Raw genomic sequence first — 27,454 nt, forward strand, 5'->3', positions numbered from 1 at the left:
CACAGCGCTCACCGGCGGTCAGTCTCACAGTGTCACGGAGCAGAGACATGATGGTCCCCGCTGCAGTCAGAGACCCGCACCGCTCCACGACGCTGACCCCCCACCTCACCCGTCTTACACAGTCACTTACCCCCTTCATCTACTGTGTTTATTGGTGATAAATGGGCATACTTCCTGTAATAACAGTAAAACCTGACCGGTTTGTTGAATCTCGGACCCAACACAGCCGGACTCACGCTGGGAGCTGTGTCTGGGCTGCTACTGGGGGCGCTGTCCCTGGGTCCCTTCGGCTCGGCTGGCTGTGGTCTGTCGGGGTCGGGGGGCCTGGGCGCTGGAGCCTCTTTTGGCACAGCCTGCGACTCCTCCCAGTGTGGATGGCGCTTCCTCAATCCTCAGTGTCCATGCCGGGGACGGCTCTCCACTCTGACCTTTCTGATTACGTCCGTCTGCCTGTTCGGAGTGTGGGGGGCTTCCCCAATAGCCTTTTCGGAATAGCGGGGTCTTTAGAAAAGATAGAAAACCCCGCTATTACGATGAATGGAAGTCTATTTTCGGGAAAGGCGGGGTTTCGAAACTTTGTGTTACATGTCTATGTAGGAAAAGTGCACTATAAATAAAGTTTGATTGATTGAATCAGAGTCAAGCCACCAAATGAAACACAGTTCATTCATAATACTGAACACAGAACTGTAGTTTCAAACTAATCATGTTTCTGGTCAGTCCACTAATTTGTCCATCCATGTTATTTGTGTATAGAACATATTATCCGTTGTATTAGTCTATCAAACCAACCATAAGAGCTGTTTAATATCTGTCTCTCTCTGTCTTTTCTGTTGCAGAGGTAACACAGCTCCACAGAAGACGTAAAAAAACGATCCACATCTCGCAGAGGCCACTGACAGAGACCATTACCCATGATGTTCTGCCGCAGAGTGAGCCTCAGCAACATCTTTTTCCTGGTGATCCTGCTGGGTGCAGCAGTGGTGCTGTTCTGTGCCTGGTTTGTCCAGTTCAATCCCTGCAGCTCTGCCTCCTCCAATGGCAAAGTTCACGTTCTGCTGCTGGCATCGTGGCGATCAGGCTCATCCTTCCTTGGCCAGGTGTTCAGTCAGCACCCGTCTATCTTCTATCTTATGGAGCCCACTTTGCACGTGTGGCATAAGCTGGAGAAACCCAAGAAAGGGGAGCTGCGAATGGCCCTGAGGGATCTACTGCGGAGTTTGTTCCAGTGTGATTTCTCCGTGATGGATCCCTACCTTCACAGCAACCAGTCCATGTTTGTGTGGTCTCAAAGTCGAGCTCTGTGCTCACCTCCAGCCTGTTCTTTCGTACCACGCGGCCACTTAAGCGACCCGGATCGCTGCGAACACACGTGCCGGCCCCCCAACATGCAGCAGGTGGAGGAAGCCTGCCACACTTACAGTCATGTGGTGTATAAAGTAGTGCGTCTATTTGAGCTGGAATCCCTCTACCCACTTCTGCAGGATCCAAGCTTAGACTTACGCATCATCCACCTGGTCCGAGACCCACGGGCTGTGTTGCGGTCTAGGGAGGCGGTGAGTCGATTCTTAAACGTAGACAACGGTGCTGTCTTGGAGCAGAGAAACTTCCCACCTTATGAGGTGCCATATGAAGTCATGCAGGAAGTCTGCCGTAGCCATGTGCGCATCAATGACAGGGCCGTCCTGAAACCCCCTCCTTTTTTAAAAGGGCGTTACAAAATGGTCCGTTATGAGGATGTGGCACGCAACCCACTGGAGAAAATATCTGCACTGTATGAATTTGCAGGTCTTGAGATGACCCCGCAGGTGGGGGAGTGGATCCACAGAGTTACCCATGGAACAGACAAAGATGCGACGGCAAAAGGCTATTTACGAAACACCTCTCATGTGTCTGAGGCTTGGCGTACGATGCTGCCACACAACAAAGTCAAACGCATCCAGGAGGTGTGTAAAGAGGCCATGTCATTGATTGGGTACAGGACAGTTAACAGTGAAGAAGAACAGAAAAAACTTGACATCGACCTGCTGGTGCCACGGAACCAAACAGAGATCCAAGTGATAGGTTGTAAAACATGAATGACAAAGGCATTATCACCAAGAGACTACATGGGACAGAGGGGCTGATGCAAGATATTAGACAGATGTGCAGCCAAACTGCAAAAGAGAACCAGATTCACTTAGGGCGTATTCACACCAGGCTCGTTTGGTCCGCTTGAAACTGACTTTTCCTCGGGCGCATGACGTCTGTCCGACTACCCATTTCTCCGACCATACATTTCTTTATTTTTGTGTCCATTAGTCCGACCTCCCATTTCTCCGACTTACGTAGCCCTAACCCTTAACCTTACCCTAAACCTAACCTTAACACTGTAGAACGGAGAAATGAGCCGTCAGACTTTTGGGCAGTCGGACTGATGTATGCTCCCCCTTTTCCTCTGGTGCGGACTTTTTGGGGAGGTGTGAATACAAACTTCCGAACTCTGGTGCGGATCAAACAAGTGAACCGAGACCACCTCTGCAGCTGGGACTCGGTTCACTTGTTTGGTCCGCACCAGAGTCCCAAACGAACCCTGGTGCGATTCGCGTCCGGTGTGAATGCAAACCGAACCTTTCCCTAACCAAATGCAAAATCCAAGCGCCTTTTTGGATTCAGCAGGCTTCCTTTGTTGTCAGAAAATGTGGAAATGATCAACAATGAGTGGGTCAACATGGAGCACAGATAGACACGCTGCCTCCTTGATATTTGGTCAGTGGAAAACATTTATCAGATGCTGGGGAAGACGCACCCGTCGCCGTTAAAGGCCTTTGCACACTGGGTCCGTTTTTTTCGTCCGAAATTGCCGCACGTCAAAAAATAAATTCGACCTCATGTTGTGTCGATCATGTTTACACACCCAGTCCGAAACCTTCGTCTGTCATTAAAGTTTTCGGAACAGGTTCGATTTAATGCGTTTTTCGCATCCGTGAAGAGCCTTTTTAACCAATCACATCAGCGTTTCAAGGCTGGAGAGGGAGAAAGAGGGGGTTGTGTGGGCGGGTGGGAATCACTGCTGAGTGTGTGTGTGTGTGTGTGTGTGTGTCTGTGTCTGTGTGTGTGCGTGCGCCAGCCGCTGTTCAGGATCATGGAAATTGTCCGTCTTCTGTTTAATGTGTGAGCTAATAATCAATATCTATCAAACTGGACCACTGACATCCTAAAATTAACTGTTGAAGTGATCATGATAGTTCCGCTGCTCATTTGCAAGCAGGCAGATTGGCTCCTCTCAGCATGGACACAATATTTTAATGTTTCTCTTTCATTTCTCAACAAGTGAGAGAACCACAAAGTGCATCACTGCGTGACGATTTTGTCTCCCTCTCCGAAATTTGGAACACAAAATAAAAACGCATGTGAATAAAACGCAACGGACTCAGTGTGTAAGGAGCCTGTGCGTAACGTTAGCCTATTTGTCGGATGACGGATACGAAAAACGCATGCGAAAAAACAGACTCGGTGTGCAAAGACCTTAAGGATGCACATTCTTAATATTTTTTTTAAACTGATAACAGAACGTCATTATCCGATTAATAACCGTTAACAGAATGTGACTAGGCTTAACACTAGAACTGCCAACTGCCGTTCATTGGACGACTTTGATTTGATTTTTTGTGCATAACTTTATTTTAAAAATACATTGAAGTCCACCAGTCTGTGACTTTTACTAAAATGATGTTGGGCAGCACCCCGTTTTGTTAAATACAATAAATATTACTCACACAAAAAAATATCGATCATGTTTTCTCATTTTTACCTATAACCGCCACGTTCGTTTATTGGACGACCAGAGAATTCACCGATTTGCGCCGACATTATTGGGCTTATGCCCCCCTCTCTCTCTCTCTCTCTCTGTCTGTGTGTGCGTGTGTGTCTCTGTGTGTACACGTGCGCAGGCTGGGCAGATGCACACTCACGTCCACACTTCACACACGCACGGCGCAGAAATTATTTTCCAGACTGGAGTGGACAGACTGGTTGTAGAAGAGGTGTAGCCTACATTCAGGGGGGAAATATCAATATAATATCAAAAGAAAACGAAATTCGTTTTACAAAGCCTGTATTTAGGAGCAAACTAGTGAACAGAGTCGGTGTGCTTTTCATGTAAAGCGCCGACGTGAGCGCACACGGGGGGGGGGGGCAGCCTTCCTGCGTCAGTATGATGGGCAGCTCCACCTGACATATCAAACAAACATCATTAAGGACTATGGATGTTGCCATAAAAGAGAGAGAGAAAAAAAAGGTCGTTTATACGGTGGAAACCCGGCTTTACAGGCGGAGGCGGGGTTCCTACGGTATGTTTTTTTGCTGTGCTGTCCTTTTTTTTCCTTTTTTTTTAGCGCACCATCCTTCAGACGCACATGCAGACGTCTGTGTGTTTGTCGTCTGACCATCCTTCACAGGGACGGCTGCATAACGGCCACATAGCCTCCAAGTGATGAATAAGCACAGGACAGGTGCAACTGGAAATACTACCAAATTGAAAGGGCAGCAAGAAACGCATTCATGACCTCCATTGTGGACTTTTCGTGGAAGATCCTGCTGATAATTTTTATCCAATGATTGAGCCACTGTGGGACACACGTGCTTTTGTTTACAAAGTTGATCCGCTTGTGAAAAAATGCAATGTGAATACAAACCGCACCAAGTAAAAAAAAAATTTGTCCGCACCAAAGCAAGTGAACTATCGAACCTTCCTGGTGTGAATGCGCCCTTACATTTGCTGACAGCAAGTTGTGCCCTGAAGCCTCTGAACCACTATGTTCCCACAGCCCTATGTTCCCACTGGACTCTCTCTACCTATCTGGACTCTATCTATCTGGCCTGTCTAGCCTCTACCTGGTCTTTTTACTAAACTTAACCAACTCTTTTCTTCATTGCCTAAACCCAACCAATGGTGGGACCGAAGGGCTGTGGGAACATAGGGCCTAATTTTCAGTGACAACAAAAGTTCGAAATGTGGGAACATAAGGCTGTGGGAACATAGGAATGACCCCACACAAAGGGCTCTGTGTAGCAGCCTTAAAAAATAATTAGCAAGGCCACACATAGAAATAATTCAGTTTGAAATATAAGTGAGATGACGAAGAGGCTTTATTTAAAACAAAAATCAACAGCATTCATGACTCTCCACTTTATCTGCCTAGCCTCCTGTGAATCATGTGGGCTCTTTTTGGTGATAGCTGCACAATCCCATGTACAAAGTGAATCTGGGGCTGGGTTTGCACAGTGTAATCTTTCAGGTGGTGACAGTCACATTAGGGGAGGTAAGTTTACTTATAGCTTAATGTTGAACCAGCAGAGCCACACTTTGAATAACAGTTAATTATCTTTGGCTTCCACCTCTGCCTCCTCGTTTCTGTATTTTCTATCTGTTGAGCCTCTCTCCTCCCTTCGCTCAAGTGCCTGGTGAATATCAATAAATGGTCTTGGACTGCCATCTAGTGACCAGTCTTTATAAGTAGTCATAGGTACAAAAAGGAGGAGACTATTGAGACCTGTAATCTCCACCTGTACGCAACTCCATCACCATTGTCTTCTCTGGGTTGGGGCTGCCTCTGTGCTGCTGAATTTCTTTCGCCTTTGTTGGAATTGGATTATTTCTCAATTTCTGTTTTATTATTAAATCCTTGGGATGTTCTGGATTTATTGGAGTCATGCTCACGTTATCTTTATTTTTATATTGAGTTGGGATTTAATTGCATTGTTGGAATTTTTTATCTGAAGACTATATGAAATTTGTGTGCAGTGAAGTTTTCAGGGTTGTTTTGTTACCAGTAATAATTGGGAAATTGTAAATTAAATGTTTTGCCTGTGTAATTTCTTGAATGTCTTCTTTCCCTTTTCTGTGTTTCCTTGCTGTAGTTTTCACGATGCTAAGGCTTTCAGCTGGTTTGCCTGATGAAGGTCGTTTAGACCGAAACGTTGCAGCAATAAATATTCGATGAACCAAGTTATTCAGTGTGCGGGACTCCACTTTCTTTTCATGATCAGTCCGGACCTATGGATCCTAGTCCAACGCACCTGAAAAAATAGATGTGCAGAGACGCTCCCTCACGAACTCTTTCAACTACAACATTGTTTGGAGGCATTGATGGTTTTTCTCGTAAGGTTAGCACAATTGTTTGGACAAAGTGCACATATTTCTATAATTATTAAATACTTGAGTGCCCCATAGACATGTAATTGTATTTGTGCTGCAGATAATGTATCTTGGTGCAGCCTCAAACAACAGGCCTCAACCACCCTGGCATTCTTCCAGGAATCTGCCGACAAGTTTGGTGTTTCTCTGAGGTGAATGAATATTATAAAACTAGGAGATTTTACATTTGTATGACACCTCACATCCTCACTACAAGGACACAACCAGAAAGGACAAGGCATGGAACAAAATTGCCGAAGTTTTGGGAGTGGATGGTGAGTTAAACCTACAAAGAAATTACCACGAATTACTGTTTTATTAATGAGTGCAAATTGTATTAAGTGCTTGTTAACATGTTATTCAGTCTAGAAAACCGTTGGGTACACATGCATTACAATGAACAGGGTTTTTCTTTTTAGATTTTCTCCCCCACTATCAGTTGACTTGAGAGAAAAAAGTAGTACATTCAGGTACTAGTAATTCTGAAACATGTCCTTATATGATGTTGTTTTATAGCTCTGGAAAGCACATACTCATTTGGAAAATAAACTTAGGCTATTCTTGTGATAGCTGCCTTTACTTTACAATCACAAGTCTTGTTGTGTGGGATTTGAAGAGAAAAAAGAATACATTTTAAAGCAAATCTCTATTTCATCTCTGCATTAATTCACAAATTTTCTATTGGAATATTTTTTAATGTAATTTTAAGGGGTGGTCTCAAAACTTATTTAAAAAGTATGTAAACAACAAATATATTGTGTGCAATATTTTATTTTCAAACACAAACCACACAACTGCTGTGTGAGTATGTAGCTACACATCATTGTCCTCAATGTCTTGGCAAATCTCACACCATTCTATCCTGCCAAGACACACTGCCTTCTGGGGAGTTAAATGGGACCTATTATGCTTTTCCAGCTTTTCAGACTTTTATATATGTTTAAAATGTTGGATAATGGTTCTAGAGGCCGTGGAAGTGTCATATCCTGAGGTTAATGCATTTGGAGGTAAACCCTGCTAGATGATTGGGATTTCTCTTGGATTTCTCTGCACACCTGTTACACTCAGTTGCACTGACTTTTTTTGACATGAGGCACGTCATGACGTCATGGCGTGCCGGACTCCCCTACATGGTCATGCTGAGGTCTCTGCTCCAGCCGGCCCCGCCTCCTCCCATGCTGCTCTGTTGTGGCTGGTGTCACAGCGGAGAGCGGAGCTGAATACTTCCTGCTTCTTCCCTGCATGTTTTAGCGCTGTAGCGTCACTTTACTAAGTTTTATTTAGAAGTTTACGCCGACGTTTCATGTAAGTGAAGCTGTACCTGTGTGAGAAGCGACGTACCGCCGGGGCGACGTTGTTCGTCGGACCGACGTAACGATGGACCGACGGAGCGCCGCAGCACCGGAGCTCCGGAGCTGCAGCGGCTCCTCACACAGGCAGAGCCCGTCTGCAGGCCTCCTTGGCCGGGCAGACGTCCGTGCTCATCGCGGTAGTGAAAACCATCGCTAATTTTTAGACGTTTACTAGGAGATAAATGTTGGTCTCATTGATGAAATCTTACAATTGTGGCAGTTGAATTAGTTTGAATGAAAAGTGAAGCTGTGAGAAGGAGGATAGAGAGGAGCAGTGCTGCGGAGCTCTGTAGTCTATGTGCACAAATCACCACATTTACATCAATAAATAACTGTTTTACAATGAACTGACCAGTCTGCATATATTTTTAACTCTTTCACTGCCAAAGACGAGTTATCTCGTCTTAGCGAATCCAAGCGTAGTCTGCCAAAGACGCGATAACTCGTCTCAGCGTTTTTTTAATTGCAACGCCATGCTGAATGTCTTGCCCTACTCCTCTGTGAAGATCAGACTTGTATCATCAAAATAAAGTGCAGAAAAACACATTTGGATTGAGAGATATAAAAAATATAGCATGTTTTTCCCCCCTCACGGAGCGGAGCGGGTGTCTGTCTGACTGCAGCGGCGCCGCTCCGTGACACTCTGGACGCCGGTGAGAGCTTCGGGGGCGGCGGCGGGGCTCATGGCGGCTCGGCAGCTCCGTGATACAAAGCACAAACGTTAGTAACAACAACCCCGTTGATCGCTCGTCGTTAGTCAAGAGCGTTTGGAAAGTCGCCAGATTTTGCGAGAAATCACAGATAGCAGCTTGAAAATCCCGCGATCTAGTGTGGATGAGGAGCGGACGGCGCCGGCGAACGTGACGACGAGAGCTAAAGATGGTGGGAGTGTCTGTTGTGAGCGTAGACTGTCTGTGGCTGAGTTCAGGGGGCACGTCAGCCAGAGCTGTAGGCTGTGTGTATGTAGATGTGTGTGTGTAGGTGTGAGACAGAGAGAGTGAGTGAGACCGCTGCCTGCTGACCAGAGGAAGCTGGATCTGATCTAAAGCGCCGTGTTTCGGCTACAAAAACCTGTCGAACTGATCCGCGCACACGCGCGCGCACACACACACAGACACACGCGCACACACACACACACACACACACACACAGACACACACGCACACGTACATGCACACGTCACGTACGCACACACACTAAAAAAAAGGAAAGAAAAAAGGCTGCAGTAGTGTGTGTCAGTAGCTAAATGTTTTGTCTGTTGTCATCAAAAGTCATTTGTCAGTGTTGATTTAGTTGTTGTTTACAAGAGAACAACTGTACAGCTGCTGAGGCATCACTAAAGCAAAATATAATGGAGCCAATTGTAGTGGTTCACCTGAAAATGACAGCCGACACAAAAACCTCTTTTTCTCAAGATTTTGGTGCCAAAATGGCATTTTGGGCTAAACTAACCTATATTCAACCGCCAATTTCACAAGACTGGAACAAGATAGAAACAAACAGGTTTTTTTTGCTGGAAAGTAGAGACCCTCATCTTTCCTTTGATGGGTTGAATGTGTATGTAGTAACAGTACATAATTGGGTCTACGGAAATCAGTCAAAAAGCTGGAAAATGCCTGGCAAGATGGAGGAAGCTGCTGTGAGAATGGCTGGCAGTCAAAGAGTTAATTTATTTTATTACATGGTTACAGTAGCCTACATGGCAAAGACTACTCTATACCATCTTTGGTTAGGGTGAGACTAGGTCATGGGCACATTTCATTACACAATGTAGACTGGTCAGATGCATACTGGAGATCTGGCAATTTGCCTACTGCAGATTTAGCTTTTGTTTGCATACTACATTTTGGCCAAATCAGTATAGGTACTAGTAGTAGACATCGTCATGGTAACGCAATGCTGAGGGAGTGGTTCATTTGCATTTAAAGGGAGGGGCCACTGAAACAGACCGTTTTGCAGAGCCCTGTTTTTGAGAATGCTGTGATGTTTGATCTTTGGGGTATTTTGACCGAAGCACGTCACAGACATGTCTTTCAGACACCCAGGAACTATTTTAGTTTGTGCTAAAAGGAGCATAATAGGTCCCCTTTAAAGTAGGAGGTGAAGATTTCCCTGACGTTACAGGCCTCCCTTGAAGCTCTGTTTCCTCCAATGTTCCGAGCAGGAGCCATGTGTCTCCCGTTTACATGCTGCTATTCCGACATGCCGCTATTTCGACATTGATTTCTAATTGTCGGAATAGCGGCATTGATATTATTTTTCAAGCGTCCCACTATTCCGACTTTTTTTTTTTCATTGTCGGAGTAGCGGCACTTTACTATTTTTTCAAACATTCCGCTTTACCGACATTGATTGATTACGTTATAGTCAGACGTGTCCTTCTGATTTATTTATTTATTTTTTGCATCTGAGACACTGTTTCTCATACACAAATAGGCCTATTAGACAGAAGAAAAAAACAAACTCTAGTGTGACGTCCGACAAGGATCAAACCCGCCAAGTTTAAAAACACACCGGCAGCAGCGCCCACTGATATGCAGCTACTGAGACTGTTATTATTCTGTCACCTGAGTTAACGAGGTGCACGTGTGTTTGGAGCTGACGAGAGGAGAGAATAAAGAGTGAGACAACGCGGCCCTGAGGAGGAACTGTGAAGGACTCAGCTGCATGCGCGTCGCCAGACACTTTTTACTGGGGCACGTGCCAAAAACATAATAATTAGTAATTAAATAATAATTGAGTAATGAATTTGTGTGATTTTTTTCAGTTGACCTGTGTAAGCCAAGATGGAGAACTCTCTGGGACGCTTTTGTTAAGAACAAAAAAAAAAAGCAAAATCTGCCAAGTGGATCTGGAGCTGGACCAACAAAGGAATGGAAATATGAAAACATGATGTCCTTCCTTTTATCCCACCTCCAGCCAAGAAGGTATGAAGTACATTTCATACACTAGTAATTTGAATAATAATAATTAATAATGATGTCACAACATTTAATCTGTTTTTAATATGCTACATTATACATGTTGATATTTGAAGTCTAGATTTGTACAGATTCTACAATAAAAATGTAACAAATTGGTCTTGTCTTTTGTTTAGCTCAAAGAGCAACTTGCCAAAGGTGGTCCAGTTGGAGGTTGCAGAGGAACACCCTGCATCTTCCTCTGGATCAGAGGATCGTTCCAGCAACCCAGGTCTTCAAACAAGATTATCTACCCCATCTCCTGCCCCATCCCTTTCACTGCCCCCCACCAGGGATAAAGAGATCTCCACCAGATCCAGGAGTCCAAAAGAGCGGACCACATCAAGCACCCCGCAAACCTCAAGGGACAAAAGGTGGCAAGGTGATACAGGCAATAGTAAACGCCTAATACACACAGCTCAACCTCCCCCCACTTTCAGTGTACCCTCTCATCAGGCCAGACCTTCACATTCACATTCAAGAGCACATCCCCCGCAGAGCAGACCAGTGGGGCCATTCATGGAAATGCTGATTAGTGAGCAATGGGAGGAGGGGACCCCTGGTGAATCTGTCCATGCTGACATCTAAGGCCCCGTACGCGGATTCACCGAATCCGATCTTTTTCTTAATCGTTTTGAAAAAAATCTCCGTAAACATGGCACTGTTTCCAGAAATATCTGCGTCCACACGGATCCAGTGAAAACGACCCAAAACGCGGTAGTAGACTACATACTCCAGGCCTGTGTGGCGCTGTAGTGCTGCCACACACAAACACTTAAGACAGAGAAGAAGACGGAAAGTCCCCGCTGCCACTTGAGGGAAGTGGAAGGATGCTTCAGATATTTTGGCTTTGATATGCGCAGCCGCGACTCATTCTGGAATTGGATATTTTGCCAGAAATGGCTATTATTGACAATACAGAAAGCAAGGATCAGCGCAAGTACAGTGTACGAACTTGTCTCTCCATTGTGAAAGTCCAAATTGGCGCTTAATGGGACAAAAACACCGCTGTGTGAGGTGGGGGACATTTGGCTAGACATCAAGACAGTCACGGCAAGTGAAAACCTCTACATCTTCAATGATGCTGTTCTCCTCACCACATGTTTCATGGAATCAGTCCTCACAAACCATGCACATGACATGATCCAATTCTCACTCTCCTTGGGATCATTTTTATGCCCTGCGGTGTAGGGCATATGACATGTGTAGGGCATATTATATTATATACATCCATGGGTGTGCCTTGTAGTGGCTGGGGGTGGGTGGGTGTGTCGTGTAGTGACGGCACTACATGACACGCCCCCTACTTGACACGCCTCTCTCTTGCAGGCCGCAGACAGATTAGCGCTTCGACCCCTTTAGTTGGTGTTTGTGTGTGTGTCAGCAGGAGCTCTCTTTAAGTTTATTGTTGTGTGTGTGTGGTTGCTCCCCACACTGAATTTAGTTTTAACTTAATAAATACTTTTAATTTGGCCAATCTGTTGCTTGTTGTTTCTTTTATTTTATGTTGCTCCCTGCATCCCTTTTCTGTTTAAGTTTGGGAAGTGATAATATTTATTTTACTGACAATAAAAGCTGTTGCTGGTCGTTTCATTTGTCTGAATTCATTGATTGGTTGATTGATTCTTTAATGACCACACAGCCAGCCTGGTGGAATACTACATTGCCTTGGTATAGGTTCCAACATTTAAACATTATAATATTTTTCTAAAATAAAACTTTTAAACTTTTGTGTCAAAAGGTAGCCTACATATTTCAAAGATTTATGTATGGTCATTTATTTTACTAGTCTTGTGAATTGTATACTTAATTCAAATTATGGTAACCTATTTAGTTCTAAATACATTTTATTTGTGTCAAAGGGCCAGCTATCTTTTCTGTTAACCCATAAGAGATCACCTTTGAGTGATATTTATGTCATCTGTTGTAGTATGCCTGTGAAAACAATCTATTTTAATTGAAATAACTGCTACTAATTGTTATTATTGTAAATATTAATTTTAGTTCAAAATAACAGTATAGTAAAAAAAATAAAAATAAAAAAGGTGAAAAGATGCATGCACCAGTTTCAGCAAAAAAAATGTTATGTTCATCTGCAGTCCTATTTAATTACATTACATTACTTTCTTTTCTTAAAAAAAATCAATTTATTATTTCAAGCGCATTGTTGGCATTTAATGTAGTGAATCAACCGTTAAAGTTGTTAAAATTGCTCAATTACATTATTGCTTCTTCCCTTCTGTTAACTGGTTTACTTTCGACATGCTACGGTGGTTGTGGAGGCCCACAGCCACCGTAGCGGTGTGTGGGCGTGTCTTGGAGGGGGCGTGTGGAGGCTGTGGCTTGGCTCTGGCTGCAGCTGATATCTACACCCTTCTCAATCGGACAAAACCGTCTTGTTGACACGCCAGGCGAACAACTCCATTGAAATCAACGGCTGCCATTTTCCGGTCTGATATCCAGATAATAATACATCCCATGGTAGAGAGCGAGAGCCTGGTGACGCGATGCTAGCCCCGTCTTCCCGTGTCGGCGTCACGCGGGTTTCTGCTCCTGTTTGATTTGTCTGTGGTCGCGCGGCTTCAGTCTGTTTCTCCAGCTCGCCTCTTCAGGCAGGAACCATAGACTAAAAAAGGAAGGTAGGAACCGACTCTTATCTTCAGTGATATCTGTTTGTGTGACTACAGAGGAGTTGTTTTAGTTCAGGTTTTGGAGCAGTTTATTACTCAAGTTGCGGTAACACTTGCGAACGTATCTCCCTTTTCACTACGTCGGTCCTACTTTACCCAACTTCCAGAGAAGTAGCTACAGCGTGTAACTCCTGCCCCACTTCCCGTTGTGTTTCGTCTTATTATGGCTCTTTCACTTACAGCTAGACTCGGCTCGGCTTTTCCATCACAGCTCAGTTGTTCAAAGTTCCTCCTCAGTCAGTGGGGGCGGTGTCTTATTTCTCTCCAGCTCCAAACTCACTCGTCTGCAGCTCGATGACGGAGCTGGTTTTCATTTAACTCAGGTGACAGAATAACAACAGAACAGTATCAGTACAGATTAGTCAGTGGATGCTGCTACCGCTCTGTTTTTAAAATTAGCGGGTTTGATGCTCGCGACTCATCCAGTGACGACGCTCTGGCCAATCAGTGGACGGCAGTCGGTTGACGTCACGTTTTAGTATCTTTTTTTTTTTTTTTTTTAAGGCAAATTTTATTGACAATTCAGGTACCGTAAAACACCAAATAAGGGCCCGGGCGTTTATTTGCTTAAATCGCTCAAATCAACAGGCGTTTATTAGGGACCTGCGTTTATTTGGGACCTGCGTTTATTAATATTGTTCAACCTGGACCTCTTTCTGGGGAAAGAGGCTTCACTCTGTGGCGGCAGGCGGCGGTGGAATGATACGTGCGTTTCTCAAGGCATTACTGTAAATACGGCCAGGGCGGACTCGTTCTCGGTCTCGCTGACCTCCGCGGTCCTGGCCCGCCCGCACAGGTACCAGGAGACTGAGACCCCCGTCATGTTGGTCCTCCGCCCTTACTGATCAGCCGCAAGTTGCAAAAACCCTGCGGACGCCCAGTCTCTCCACTCCTCTCTCCCACACTTAAGCACCTGTGTTGGCTCGCTCCACCGTCCTTTTTTTTTTTTGATTGAATGAAGTAGGCCTATAGGTAACTAATAATAATGCAACGTATAGCCTAACTAAATACGCGTATGAGTAATCAGAGAACAGTAGGCTGTTTACGCTACTTTTAAAAGGAGTATAGTCATTTAAAACGAGGAGCGAGCCGAGCCCAGCAGCCCAGGACAGGTGCTGAAGTGCGGATGAGAGGAGTGGACAGACCGGGCAGGAGCAACCAGCTGACGTCTCGTCGGTCCTCGGCCGTCTTTAATATCTAGAGACACCCGCTATATTTGCATAGAATATTTTTTGGCAACCAGAAAAACAATGTTTCACCCGGCGTTTATTTGGGATGGGCGTTTAATATAAAAAATATTTTGCTACACCCGGCGGTTAATTGGGACCGGCGGCAATTTGGGACTCGGCCATTATTTGAAGTTTTACGGTATTACATTTAGTAAAACATACAAAACAAAGAACAATACAATGCCAGGGGGTCGCAGTATTCAAAATAGTATACAAAACATTGCTATTAATCCAATAAAATATTATATAAAATGCATAACTCAGTGGTTTTAATAGCTTTTTTGTTTGATGAATATTGAATAGTTGTTAAGTATTGTTTGAGTTCCTTCTCAAAAATTAAAAACAATGGATTGTGATTAGCGAATTTGGATTTGTGTATGTGGTATTTTGCAAGTAGAACAAGCAGGTTGATGATGTAATAATGATCTTTGTTATTCGCAGGATAAGAGTGGAACCCAAACAGCACATTCACATATGTAAGAGACACACCAGACAAGATATTCTGAGAAATAAAAGTACAAATATCTTGCCAGAAAGCAGATGAAAAGGGGCAGGACCAGAACAGATGATAAAGATCTTCTTCACATTGTTTGCAGAATGAACAGTTCACATCAATGTCTTTTTTGTATCTACGTAAAAATAGTTTGCAGGGATAAAATCTATGGATCATTTTAAAAGAAACTTCTTTAATCTTATTTATAATCAGAAATTTAGAGGGAAGGCACCATATTTTTTTCCAGTTCAAGTCTGGAGTAAAGTTATTCCAGTGAGAAATTACATTTGGAACAGAGATTAAGTCCTTTTGAAATAAGGCACGTATATTACAGTTGTTATTACTTTTCTTAGTAGAGAAACAGATCTGACCAACAGTAGTGACAGCAGGGTCCAACTCCAAAAGGGACAGTTCAGATGTAATGGAGCTTCTAAGTAGCATAATAACACCAGCCGGAATAGCGTCAAAAACAACAGCATATTCCTTTGGAGAAAATGGAATACTGTACTTGTTGAGAAAATCAGAGTAAGACAATAAGAAACCATTAGAGTTGAGAAGCTGCTTGACTAAATAGATACCATGGTCAAACCAGTTTTCAAAAAATAAAGTTTTACGTTTGTATAATATATCTCTGTTGTTCCAGATGTAGTATCTGTGAGGTGAGAAATTGTGCTTGTAAATTAAGGCCCAAGAAAGAAGCATCTGTTTATGGAAATTAGATAGCTTTAAAGGAATCTTTTCAATGTTGTAGTTGCAGAGTAAAACAAATTTAAGGCCACCAAGTTTAGAAAACAGATAGTTTGGGATAAAGTTCCATGTTGAGGATGGGTTTTTAAGAAATTGTTTTATCCAATTTATTTTGAAGGTATTATTTAGGGTTGAAAAATCAAGAAAATTCATACCACCGTGTTCATATGAGTTCCTTAGAACTGACCTTCTAATATAATGAATCCTATTTCTCCATACAAATTTATACAACATATTATCAATGGCTTCAGCAGTCTGTTTGTTCACATCAAGAGAAAGGCCAGAATAAGTCAAACGGGAAATGCCTTCTGCTTTAGATAGCAGGATTCTTCCTCTGATCGACAGGTCTCTTTGAAGCCATGAATAAAGCTTTTTCTGTACCTTACATATAATTGGGTTGAAATTCAGAGAGCATCTAGTACTTTGATTTTTGTTAATTGTTATGCCAAGATAGGTTACAGAATCTTTCACAGGAATATTAGAGATAGAGGAAACATTACACATTTTGAGAGCCAACAGTTCACACTTAGTGATGTTTAAGCAGAGCCCAGAGGCATTAGAAAAAGATTTAATTATGTCAACGGCTACTGAAACCTGAGAAGCGTCCTTTAAAAATAAAGTGGTGTCATCAGCCAGCTGACTAATTATGATTTCTTTTTCAGCTATAGTGATACCTTTCAGGTCGCTGAGTTTGATACAATCTGAAAGTAGTTGAGTGCAGATAAGAAACAAGTACGGAGAGACCGGGCAGCCTTGTCTGACTCCGCGCTCTAGGTTAAATCTGGGAGATGTCCCTGCATGTAGTTTAATTGAACAGTTAGCATTATTATACATGGTCTTGATGGCTGCACAAAAGAAAGGACCAAAACCAAATTTTTTTAAAGCTTGAAACATAAAATCATGTTCGATGGTATCAAACGCTTTTCTAAAATCTAAAAACAAAATTAAGCTGTTGTCATGGCAAAGATCAGAATAATCAATAAGGTCTAATACAAGCCTTATGTTATTAGCTATATGCCTATGTTTCATGAATCCACTTTGTGTTTCATCTATAATGTGATCTAAAACAGATTTCATTCTAATAGCAAAAATTCGAGCTAAAATTTTGTAGTCGTTGTTAAGAAGGCAGATCGGTCTAAAATTATCAATCAAAAGAGGATCTTTTCCAGGCTTTGGAATTAGGGTTAGGAGTCCTTGACATAAGGTGGGAGGAAGGGTTTGTACTTCGATGCTCTCTGCAAACACAGCATGGAGGAAGGGGGACAGTTGCTCCGCAAAAGTAATATAGAATTCAGACGTCAGGCCGTCAACACCAGGGGATTTATTAAGCTTTAAGTGTTTGATTGCAAACAGGACCTCGTCTGGAGTTAAAGGACTATCACAGATACTCCTTTGATCTTCAGTGATTAACTTTGGTTCAGTGAGGTGAGTGAAAAAGTTGTCAGCTTCAGTTACATTATATTGTGACTTATAAAGGGATCTATAAAATGTGGCGCAATAGGTAGCTATCTTTTTAGGATCATCAGTAATAACATCGTTAATACTGAGTTTTTGAATAGAGTTACTTTTACCACGTGCTCTTTCTAGTTGAAAGAAATATGCAGAGTTACGTTCCCCTTCCTTCAACCATTTTCTCCTTGACCTTACAAAGGCTCCTTCTGCTTTCATTCTGTATATGTCATTTAACTTATCTTGTTGTGAAATTAATTCCTGTAAGTCATTTTCTGATAAATTTTCTGGTGAAATTTCAGTAAGTGCTGTTATTTTAGAAATCACATTTGTTTCTTCGATTTTTCTAGATTTTGATAACGATGTGCCAAATTCTCTTAAATATTTGGATACCTCAAATTTGAAAAGTTCCCAGTTTCTGAAAAAACATTTATCAGCTGAAGCTTTGTTCCAATAGAAATTAATTAGTGTATGAACTTTTTTAATTACAAATACATTTTTAAGAATAGAGTTATTAAGTTTCCAGTAAGAGCCTCTAAACACGTGAGTAGTGTTAGAGCCAAAGGAAACAGTTAGTGACACGGCCCTATGATCTGTTAATGGTGTTGTTATTATATTAGCTGTAATGTTATTTTCATCTAAACTAGCAGAAACTAACCAATAATCTATGCGAGACATCGAAGTGCAAGCCCTATTATTCCATGTATAAGATTTACTGTCAGGATTTTTTTTCCTCCATATGTCGACTAGATTAAATTTTTCCATGAAGATAGACAGAGTGGAAGCAGAAGAATTATTAGTATTTGGGGGCCATCTATCTATGAACTATTCAAAGCAATGTTGAAATCTCCACCCATAAGGATTAGCGCATTGGGATACTTTGACAACCACTGTAGAAAGCTAGATTCTAAAGCATCAAATAAAAAGTCATTTTCCGGTTTAGAGTTATATCCATATATGTTGGCAAGAAGGATAATATTGTTGTCCACATTAAGGATTAATATTACAAAATGGCCTATAGGGTCCATTTCTGAGTGTAGGACAACACCATTAAAGTTGTTTTTTAAACTAGTAACCCCTGCTGATCTCTCTGATCCATGTGAAAACCAAAGGTTGTTTCCCCACTGAGTTTTCCAAAAAGAAGCATCATTTACCACTGTGTGTGACTCTTGAAAAAAATGAAAATCAGATTTCTGTTGTTTTGCAAATAAAAACAAAGCTTTACGCTTAATGTTTTCTCTTAAACCCCTGGCATTTAGGGAACAAATTGATAAGGACAATGTAGAAAGTGTTGTGAACTTAGTAACCAATTTTCACCTCTCAATAAATGAAACAGTTTTTTCAGGAACAATGAATTTTAAGCAATATGCTTATATCCCCGATTACTAGTGCTAAGCGCAAACCTACGCCTTAGGACTGTATAAGTTCAGGTTTATGTCAAAGAGCACAATCAACTAACAGTAATAAAAAAATATAAACTGTGCTGATAATAGTGTAAGTGCATATGGAAAAGGGCACCAATAAGAAATTAAGGTCACAGGCATTAATGCATTAAGTTATACCGTTTCTTAGGGTGTGGGTGAAATTCACCGTTCAAAGCACTAATGCTTAGCTTATGACTACATCGCAGCACGGTATGTACATTAAAATTAAAAAAATATATAAATAAAATGTATATTTAACACAGTCACCCAGTAGTAATAAAAAGGATATTAATTTAGATACTCAGGCACTGCATGGCTGTGAATGAGATTGTGCCGAATAATGTGAAAAAAAAGTGCACACAAATAAACAGTTATAAAACTATTATTAAAAAAATAAAATAAAAGAATTGGGCAGTAGTGCTTAATGTAAGGTTGTACCTATAGGTAGAGATTGTGGATTAAGGAGAGAGCACAAATACTCATCATGCAGGTTTCAAAGTGAAGAACAGAGCAAGAGTACATGTGCTTGTAGTGGAGACAGTGTTGTAGTCTTCCATCAAGGGGGTCTTGCTGTGTCCATCTGGTCAGGAGTAGAGTGGAGACAGCGTTGGGTGCATCTCCTTTCCTTCGATTATCACACGAACCCCGGCGAAGTGTGCCTTTTTCCCCTCCTTCTTGGCGGCTTCAATGATCGGCCAAAGTTTCTCACGCAGTGCTTTGTCAGCGGTAGTGAGATCCTCCGTGAATCTCAGCCTGTTTTCCTTGAGAAAGCTGCTGTTTTTGGCCATTCTCCACACCAGGTCACGGGACGATCTGTTGGTGAAGCGGATGATGGTTGTTCTCGGCATCTTCTGTTTGTCGTTAAAGCGACCCAGACGATGAGCAATGTCGATATCTTCTTTGATCTTGGCCTGATTCTCTCCAGCAACGGCACAGCAAATGTCGGCAACCCTGGCTTTGATGTTCTCTTGTTTGTTTTCAGGGATCCCGTGAAGCCTCAAGTTCCATCTGCGCTGATACCGCTCTGCCTCATTGATTCTCATTTCGACCTCTGACAGCTTCTGGTTGTTGTTTTCACATGTGCGGTTCACCACCTTCATGTCAGCTTTTAGGGTCTCCACTTCCGTAAATACAAAGTCAATTGATTTTTTCAGAGCGTCGATGCTTACAGTATTACGGGTGACCAAGCTTTCCAGACTGTCTGCTCGCTCGTTGATTAAACCAGCAATGTTGTTTTGTAGTTGAGAGAGTGTTAATTCACCTTTTAGCTTCTTTTCAGCTGGTTTACCTGGGGTATTGGGGTCGGACTCTGGAAGTGGCGTCAACTCAGGGCTCTGTCTGTCATACTCGTGGTCGGTGACAGAGCTGGCAGCAGCAGGAGCAGCAGAGCAAGCCTGGGCACTGGAATTAGCCGCTGACATTTTGTCTTTGTGTGGAACTGTAGTTAAACTCTTGGTAGTTACAGTCGACTCTTTTTCTTTGCGTTTAACACCTTTCTCGGTTGTGAGCATGTTAGTTGATGTTTAGCTTCGTAGGATGTTAGCCTAGCATGAGGGCTGTTGATAGCAGAGTCTTTGTTGATAGTTACCGTAGCGGTTAGCCCGTTCCCGCGCTTGGTGGGCTTCGACGAAAACCGTCGATAGCAAAGCACTTTCTTTGTTGGATTAAGCGGGGGAGAATTGTCTTAATATTGCAAAAGTTCCTGGCTTGTGATAAGTCCATAAAAAGCAGTAGAGAGGAGTGAAAATTGAAAACTCCGCTCAGCCACGAATTCCCACAACTGCACTGGCCGCCATCTTGCGCAGCCTCTCACGTTTTAGTATCAGCTCGGGTGAACCAAGGGGGCAGTTGTCGGTCTGAGAAGTGAAGCTCACTTCCGCGTTCAAAAAGCTGCAATCCCCCCGGCTGTCGCTGGGGGCTGGCTCCAGAAGGGAGCAACTCCAATCAAGCCCCATGTTAAAATAGCCGATTTTACAGCTTAAAAAAACATATTTACAGCCTGGTACATTTTATTTTTTTGGTCTCAATCGATAGTTTCTACCCCCGCACACACTCTGAGGGGGGTGAATTTTTTTAAAACTCTACCGTTTTACTATTATTAGGTTTAAAGCTCTGGCCAATTAGGGCGCAGAACCGTTGAGTGACAGGTTCGGCAACCGCTGCTACGAGGCCAGTGGGCGGGCTCTCGGCCGGCCAACGGCCGCACCGCTCCAAATATGGCAAGTAGAATCCAACATGGCGCGGCTCAAACCCCCGTAGTAGCGGCACAAAACAGACTCCCCCAAACCAATGGGTGACGTCACGGACGCTACGTCCATTCTTTTTACAGTCTATGGGGTGAACCCAGACTCAGGCGATACCTGGGCGATACCAAAACAGTAGGCTACGAGGTAGTCTACCAGGTACTAGTTACTTCGCTCAGACTCCAGTGTAACTCATTTCTTCTACTTCTCCAGTCTTAAAGCATAGATCACGATCACTACTGTGTAATTTGCTAAACTTATGGTATAACTTCCGAATCACTGTTGAATGAAATACTGTAGCCTACAACAAATGCTTTTGCTCTTTGCTCATGGCAACCAGGTCAGTGACCTGGAGAGAGGGAACAGGAACAGACAGCAGTGATCATGTTTTTTCAGCCTTCTTTGTTCCACTGCACATTTTGTTGATTTAAAAAAAAAAATCCTGCAGCACTTAACTTACTAAAGAAATTACAAAATGACACATTGTAGCCTAATACAGTTAATACACACGTAGTCTCTTAATGTTCCGACAGTATGAATGGACTTCGCAGGCGACTGTCACACACTGACATAAAGAGTATTTAATAACTCGGCCAGTCACTACGTTACAGACACATGGTTAACAAAGTCAAATTATTTTCATGAACTAAATAACATTTGTTTGGACTCAGGGATGCACGTGATCAACCGTTAACGATAGGGATGGGCATTTCAAATAATTTTCTAACCGAGTAACCTCACCTGGTCTTACCCGGGTAACCGAATACTGTAATAAAAAATAAAATGACGTCATGTCTGACGGACAGAGCGCAGCCGGGGCATTAATGCACTCTGTCCGTCAGACAGTCCGCATTACTGACACACAGCGTCGTCAGACAAAATATCAGGTGGATAATAAAAGTAGATACTGGAGTTTAAAGGGATAGTTCACCCAAAAGTCAAATTGCACTCATTATCGACTAACCCTCATGTCGACTAAGGGCTGCGAGAAGTTTCAGAGTCCTCTGTGGCTTCTCTGAGTTATAGGGGGTCTCCGCGTAGCAGTGCATGTCCACATAACGGTTGCAAATGGATACCAACTATCTTCGTAAAAAGATTGTAAAAAGACGGCAATTCCCCTTGAATGGTTAATAATTGATTTAGGAGCGTTGGTTATCGATCTGAATAAAATTCAAAATGTGCATCACTAGTTTGGATCAATTAAAGAGGAACTAAGCAGGATTCTTCCCGTGGCTATGCTACATTTTTACCTTAATTAAAAAGCTCTGGAGTAATTTCCTTTCCGATCTGAGTAAAATTCAGGCTGGTATCGGTGATTCATTGAATAAAGAAGTAAAGCTGCGGCCGGGGGGCGGGACTTATACTCACCTGTTTTTGATGTGTAGCAGGTGAACATGGAGCATCGCGCCAACAACAGAAGAGCAGATGAATATTTTGTGAAGAGGCGACACCTGGAGCTGCCTGAGCTGAAAGAAGCAGCTGCAGACTTTAACAGGAGAGACCCGGTTCATCAGATCCGGCCCTACATCTTCGAGGAGCCGGTCCCAGAGTCGCCTCGAGCCGAGCTGCACGTGTCTCACCTAAAACACGACACGGATCAGGCCGGTTTATGGGGGATCCAGAGAGACGGAGGCTTCAGGGGCACGATTCCCCGGGGCTCCGAGCAGCTGCAGTGGTGGAGTCTGGCTGTGAAGGTGGAGGACCTGGTCTCAGCTGAGACTCGGCTCCTGGACCAGAACTTCCCGCTCCGCAACGAGGACCAGGTCCCAGGCCACCACTCAGAGGGCCAAGTCCTGGGGAAGTTTGCCAGCTCCCCGGCCTTCCTGCAGACATCCAGACTGGGCTCGTACCGCTTCACCCTCTCTGTGGACGAGGTTCTGGAGGCCTACAGCCAGCAGGTGGGTCCGGACCGACCCGGTCCAACTAGTCCCAGGTCTGAGCGGTACCGTCGCTGAGTTGCGTGAGAACCAGTAAAGGACCAGTTCACAACCTGCCCAGTCAGTTCTAATATAATAATCAATAGATGATCTAATGGTCATAAGATGGAGGAGCAGTGATGTCATAGGATGGATGATGAAACAATTTCATTATCAATCAATCAAAATCAATCAGTCATACTATATCAATCATATATATACTGTATATATATCACAATACACATAACTTAAAAACTATTTGTGAAGTAGGCTATCGATAGCGATTGAGAGGACGATCAACGATGGTTTTTTTTCTTGCCAATGTTATAAAACACATAGAATCAAACCCGCCAATTAAAAAAAAAACACACCGACAACCAGAGTGTAAAATTAACACCCGCCAAGCGCCAATGGCAGGTAAAAAATGAGTTTGGCGTCCAGAAATCCAGGCATAGAGTTTTTATTATCGGCAGAAAAACAGATAACAATATGGACAGATATTACATTTATATGCCAACATAAGGCCAATTTTATCTGATGGCCGATATTATCAGACATCCCCAATTGACTCTGTAAATTTCAAATCTAATGAAGCAGTGAAACGCTGAGTCATGTTGAGCCGACAGTGAATAAACCAGGTGTGGTCCAGGTGAACTGTGGATGAAACACCTGCCGCTCAGTTTTCATAGAAACAGATTTGTCTATACCGTCTGTGCTGCAGCAACAGACTGTTGATGCTGGGCTGTCTCCATGGAGACGCTCTGCTATGTGATGTTGTCGTCCACTAACCTTGTGTTTTTGTCTCCAGTTCTGCCGCGGTACTCGGCCCGTCATGAGGGTGTTCGAGACCGTCCTGTACAAACAGGAAGTGATGTACGTGGTGCTGGTCCACAGCCCGGCCAATCAGAGCTACCAGGACTATCCTCTGCTCAGGGACCACCCGGACGCCGTCTGCGATTACAGAAACGGACGCTTCATGTGGAGGTGTCAGGCCATGTGTGAGACACACAGGTGAGGAAGTCTGCACAGCAGTCTGCTGGTCTCCATCAGGTGACCAGGAGCAGGAGCTTTACACTCACGGTATCCGTGGGGTCTTGAAAAGTATTAAAGGGATAGTTCACCCAAAATTAAAATGTCACTCATTATCTACTCACCCTCATGTCAACTAAGAGCTGTGAGAATTTTCAGAGTCCTCCGTGCCTTCTCTGAGTTACGGGGGGGTCCACGCAGCAGTATTTGTCTATATGGTTGTCAATGGATACCAACTTTCTTCATCCAAAAAGACACACCAAAAACATCCAAATACCTCCATACTGCTCGTCTGTAATGTCCCTCTTGTATTGAAGCCCCGACATGAGAAATTGTTCCGTCGGTGATTTGCACTGACACAGGAAGAGCAGTGAACTGAGACACTGGGAGCTTCCGCTACAAACAAGCTTAAAATATAGACTTGTTTAATTTTTTTCGCAACAATTTCTCATGTCGGGGCTTCAATACAAGAGGGACATTACAGACGAGCACTATGGAGGTATTTGGATGTTTTTTGGTGTGTCTTTTTGGACGAAGAAAGTTGGTATCCATTGACAACCATTATATGGACAAATACTGCTGCGCGGACCCCCCCGTAACTCAGAGAAGGCACGGAGGACTCTGAAAATTCTCACAGCTCTTAGTTGACATGAGGGTGAGTAGATAATGAGTGAAATTTGAATTTTGGGTGAACTGTCCCTTTAATAGGTGATAAATACATTTTGGGAAAGTATTAAAAAGTCTTTTCACGACTTTATAAAGTCTTAAATTTTGAAGGCATTTTTTCTGAATTAGCTGTCCAAGAGTTTGAGTCCTAGAAAACATTATAAAAGTGTGTGAATTTATTCATTTTGTCAAAAAACAAAGATGAACTGGTACATAAAATAGAAAAGAAGATTGTTGTTTGTTTTTTTTGAGAGTGGAGCAATGTTTTTTTTTTTTTTTTTTATAAACTTTGCCTTTGATTTATTATCCTAGCCTATTTTGAATTCTGTTGTATCATAGTGGTCTATAGTTTTTTATAACAAACTAAAACAGTTAATTCAAAAGTGTCACTGATGTAAGTGGTTACAGCTTGAAGTGGTGGTGAGGTATTGAAAAATATTGAGAAAGTCTTGAAAAAGTCTTAAAAAGGTATTAGAATTAACTTCAAGATTCCTGTATATAACCTGACACTGCCACCTACTGGATAAATGTAACATGACCTGACCAAACTGAAGCGAGTCAGTGTGGTTGTGTGTCTCGTGAACGTGAACACAACCTGAACGGGCAGAAAACAGGATCATTGAACAAAGACGGAGCTCAGTTTACTGTGTTTTCATGTTGTGCAGGTACCAGCTGGTCCAGAGACCTGACAGGCAGCAGGTGGAGGCTGTGGAGCTCCCTAAATCGGATGTGAAGTTTTACGTCTGGGATCATGTGGCCATCGCCCTGCACCTGGAGGACGGACAGGTAATCAGTCAAGTTCCATTAAGACCAATAGAGACCGGTCCTGGGTCATGATAAAGACCACATCACAAAACTGGGCTCCAACACCAGAACCTGAGATCAAGCCATGACCACCTTCTGTGATTCTGTTGGGACTGAATGGACCTGATCAGTTCCCTAGATATTCAAAAGAGCATTATAATCTTATCAGTTAACAGTTAATAATTGGTTAACAGAGGCCTATAACTGCACCTGTGCATCAAGTCTCATTAAATAGGAGAATACAGTCGGTAAATACATTTATATTTAACTTCATCCATTTCAATCAAAATATAATGAACGTAGCTATACACCAGGCTGAAACGTCCAATTAAACTTTTTAAATGTCTGCAACGTTAAGAGCCTACAGGTTATTATGGGAGGAGAGGTTTAAAAAAAAAAAAAAAAAAAAAAAGTCAGGCTTGATTCGAGTTCGGGCCTGAGTATCTGTAAGGCCGGACTGGGCCTCCACCCCGTTGTGCCAGGGCGGGGCTCGACCCAGATTCTAGGCCTGTGCAGGGCACTCAGCTCTTTTCACTAGTGTCTGTTCAGAACGCGACTTAAAATCAAGATGTCTGCCCGCTGCCGCCCCTTGGACCGTTTGAAGACGCTGAGCCAGTTCAGTCAAAAGGTCTGTGTCTGGTTAGCTCGACGACTAACACTACTGTTCCTCATCTTGTTCTGGTCCGATCCACTTTTCAGGTGCTCCGCTTCGCTGATGTCGCACTGAGGCAGAGCCTGACGTTCTGCGATCAGGCCGAGGGTCGGTACCATCACAGCTTTGACCTCATTGAGGATGCTGATGAGGTGGTGTGTGGTCTGTGGCCCTGGTACCAGGCGCCGCTACAGAAGGAGCGCTCGCTGCAGGAGGCGTTGGCAGGTATCACTTCAATTCAATTCAAAAACACTTTATTTGTCCCAAGGGGGTAAAGAGCATCCCTCAGCCCTATGTTCCCACATTTCTAACTTTTGTTGTCACTGAAAATTAGGCCCTATGTTCCCACAGCCCTTTGGTCCCACCATTGGTTGGGTTTAGGCAATGAAGAAAAGAGTTGGTTAAGTTTAGTAAAAAGACCCGGTAGAGGCTAGACAGGCCAGATAGATAGAGTCCAGATAGGTAGAGAGAGTCCAGTGGGAACATAGGGCCTAATTTTGAGAAAAATCTTAGAACTGTGGGAATATAGGGCTGTGGGAACATAGGCATGGACCCCCATGAAAGTACCTTTAAAAGGTTGTGCAATATCTATTTATTCCTACAGGTTTTATTATAATACTGATTTTTAATAACTGGATGACTTATTTATTTTTTTCTTGTGTGAGTATACATGCGTGTCTTTGAGGTTGTCCTTTTTAGCTTGTTTTAGTCTGTTTTAGCCCTGGAATGGATGTGGCACCACAAATTTCGTTGCACTTGTCTGTTGCAATGACAATAAAGGCTATTTGATTTGATTTGATTTGATTTGATTGATTTAAAAGATCCTTCAGGAGGTTCCTGCTGCGACTTCAGACCAGTTCTTCAGCTCTTTCTGCTTCGTATCCACAGTTCAGGGACTGGGCAGCAGAAGGTCCAGGAGGCCGGCGCCTCGCTCCTCTCCTCTGTCCACTCTCGTCATCGGGGATTCAATAGTGGAGGGCGTGACACTGAGCGGGGGGCGCACTCTGTGGTTTCCTGAGGCCACCGTCCAGGACATCACGGTCCAACTCCCTGACATCATGAGGTCCCACCCTGAGGTCGACATCGTCGTCATCCACGCCGGCACCCACGACGTCAAGAAACAGGAGTCTGAGTTATTGAAGCGCGACTTCCAGGAGCTTTTCCAGGCAGTGACGCGTCTCCACCACAACGTCTTCATCTCTGGTCCCATCGCCTGTGGTGGGGGGTCGGGGGGGTGGGAGCCGCCTGTACAGCCTCCACACCTGGCTGTCCTCGGTCTGCGGCGACCATGACCTTGGGTTCATCAACAACTTTGACCTTTTCTGGAAGAGGTGGAAGCTTTTCAGAGACGGCCTCCACCTGAGCAACAAAGGCCGCCTTTTGTTTTCTGACAACATATCATATGTCACAACGTTATCCACCGCTCCATGGATTAATTTCTCATCGGCTTTGTTGAAAACAAATGCACATGGAGGAGAGGAGGGTTAGCAACACAGAGGAGAAGAGACCAGGGGCCTCATGTATCAATGTTGCGTACGCACAAAAAAGTGGCGTACGTCATTTTCCACGCCAACATTCAGATGTATCAAAAGTGAAATGGCCGCGGAAAAGTGCGGTGCCCC

At 43.5% G+C, this 27,454-nt stretch overlaps 2 protein-coding genes across 2 annotated transcripts; both read left to right on the forward strand.

Moving 5' to 3' along the window:
* Positions 1–914: 914 nt before the first annotated feature.
* On the forward strand, positions 915–2,078 carry LOC311001830 (carbohydrate sulfotransferase 6-like; the record flags this gene model as incomplete). The annotated part of the gene is made up of 1 exon (XM_083993009.1): positions 915–2,078. One exon carries the CDS (start codon positions 915–917, stop codon positions 2,076–2,078), a length of 1,164 nt encoding a protein of 387 aa, XP_083849135.1.
* An 18,833-nt stretch (positions 2,079–20,911) lies between these two features.
* Positions 20,912–27,124, forward strand: LOC311001840 (uncharacterized protein; the record flags this gene model as incomplete). Its single annotated transcript, XM_083993019.1, has 6 exons — positions 20,912–20,924; positions 22,151–22,663; positions 23,490–23,692; positions 25,042–25,162; positions 25,880–26,057; positions 26,721–27,124. The coding sequence occupies exons 2-6, from the start codon at positions 22,160–22,162 to the stop codon at positions 27,122–27,124; spliced, it is 1,410 nt and encodes a 469-aa protein (XP_083849145.1). The 5' UTR covers positions 20,912–20,924; positions 22,151–22,159.
* Positions 27,125–27,454: the final 330 nt, after the last annotated feature.

This window comes from Trachurus trachurus (assembly GCF_905171665.1).
Source record: "Trachurus trachurus genome assembly, chromosome: 3".
In the NCBI taxonomy this organism is placed as follows: Eukaryota; Metazoa; Chordata; class Actinopteri; order Carangiformes; family Carangidae; genus Trachurus; species Trachurus trachurus.